At 34.6% G+C, this 1,702-nt stretch overlaps 1 protein-coding gene across 1 annotated transcript; it reads right to left on the reverse strand.

Moving 5' to 3' along the window:
* Positions 1–771: 771 nt before the first annotated feature.
* On the reverse strand, positions 772–1,488 carry LOC112454852 (cell growth regulator with RING finger domain protein 1-like). The gene is made up of 2 exons (XM_025016476.1): positions 1,371–1,488; positions 772–1,285 (listed from the first exon to the last, which is right to left on the reverse strand). The coding sequence occupies exons 1-2, from the start codon at positions 1,486–1,488 to the stop codon at positions 993–995; spliced, it is 411 nt and encodes a 136-aa protein (XP_024872244.1). The 3' UTR covers positions 772–992.
* Positions 1,489–1,702: the final 214 nt, after the last annotated feature.

Here is a 1,702-nt window from a genome sequence, read left to right on the forward strand (position 1 = left end):
GACGCTTTCAACGCTGTAAGCATTATTCTATCTTAATTGTTGAACATCGAATATTAAACACATTCCATTTACAAATAAAAGGATATTAGGAAAAAAAATCACTTCAGATCGCTTCAACACAATTATAAAATGTTTCGGAAAGCTAACATTTTCCCTTGACAATTAATAAATAGTCGCAAAAAATGAATGTGACGCGAAGCCTAGTCGTGTGCAGCTTATAAACTTTGTTAAGAAAAAAGGTCATTTTTCGGACTATTTTATAAGTGTGCTAAAGCGATCTAAGGTGCAGTATCTTTAGCCAAATATCTTCTTATCTGCAAGTACCATCTAAGAAATACTATATATATCTTTCAACGTGTTGTCTTTCGCGTTTCTGACAAAACCTCTTATGGTTCTACAACAGCCGCAACAGTACGCAGTAAGCTGTTGACTAATGGGATTTTTACAATTCAAGAATAATCGACTGTGGTTGGTCAATAGCTTACTGCTCACGTCTTACTGCATACTTTTACGGCTGTTGTAGACGAGCCATTACACAATCTAGGATATGACCTCGGCGAGTATCTAGAAGTCTCAAGCTATAATGGTTGTGAGTAGTTGTATACGAAGATGAACGCATAATAAACAAAGGGAAAAAATAACAAAATTTTAAACAATACGTTAGTATTTTATTTTATAATATATGTACGTATAAAGAAAAAAAATATATGTATAGATCGAGAGAATATATATTTTATAATGTGTATATTATGGGCTTTTCATATATTAGTCTCTCTCTTTCTCTCTCTCTCTCTCTCTCTCTCTCTCCCTCTCTCTCCCTCTTTCTCACTCTCTCTCTATTTCTCACTTGCAAAGTGAAGAAAATCTTCCGTTAAAGAATGAAGTAGTCTGTTTCGATATAAGAATCTTGCGTATATCTATATATTTTTTACTTATACTGTTTTATAGCTTGCGGAAAAAAATCTCACGTATGGTGACGTATGCATTTCCGATTAAGTCGTTATGGCGCGAATACAAATTGTGTATGTCTCTCGACATAGTGGACATTTCTCATCTTCCAATTGTTTTTGGCAATCATCGCAAATACATAAATGTCCACATGGAATAAATATATATTCTGCAGTGGCGTTTAAGCATGTGCAGCACATACCACTGGTGCGCGACTTTGATGAATTTGTACCTGTCAGAGCAGCAACAGGGAGAAAAGGTAGATCGGTTTGTTCGCTATCGCTTAAGCGAATAGCGCCAAAATCGTCTTCTGGTGTACGAAAAATATTTTCGAAATCTGTAAAGTATACAGATAAAGTTTAATCAATAATAATATATATTAATCGCACGAATAGAAATACGTATAGAATGTATATACCAACCTTCATTATGCGTCTCATTCTGGTCGGATTCACTCGTATAAACCACTTCCGTTTGTTCTTGTTCATTTTCTTGTTCAGTGCTTGTATGCCCTGGAATAATGACAATACTTATCAACATAATATTCGCATTAATAAATATAATCTATCATAAAAGAATGGTCGCGCGTTTTGCAAAACAACTGCTGAGCTGTCAACCTACCAACATTCTATATATCGATTGTTGGTTTTAAAGTAAGAACCAATCACATTCAAATGCTACTGCGGGTTTGTTCTACGCGCCTATTGTTTTATTCCAGATGTCACGTTACATTAAAAACAGACAAAACAATTGC

Source organism: Temnothorax curvispinosus, unplaced genomic scaffold (assembly GCF_003070985.1).
Source record: "Temnothorax curvispinosus isolate PA1 unplaced genomic scaffold, ASM307098v1 QBEX01005443.1, whole genome shotgun sequence".
Lineage (NCBI taxonomy): Eukaryota > Metazoa > Arthropoda > Insecta > Hymenoptera > Formicidae > Temnothorax > Temnothorax curvispinosus.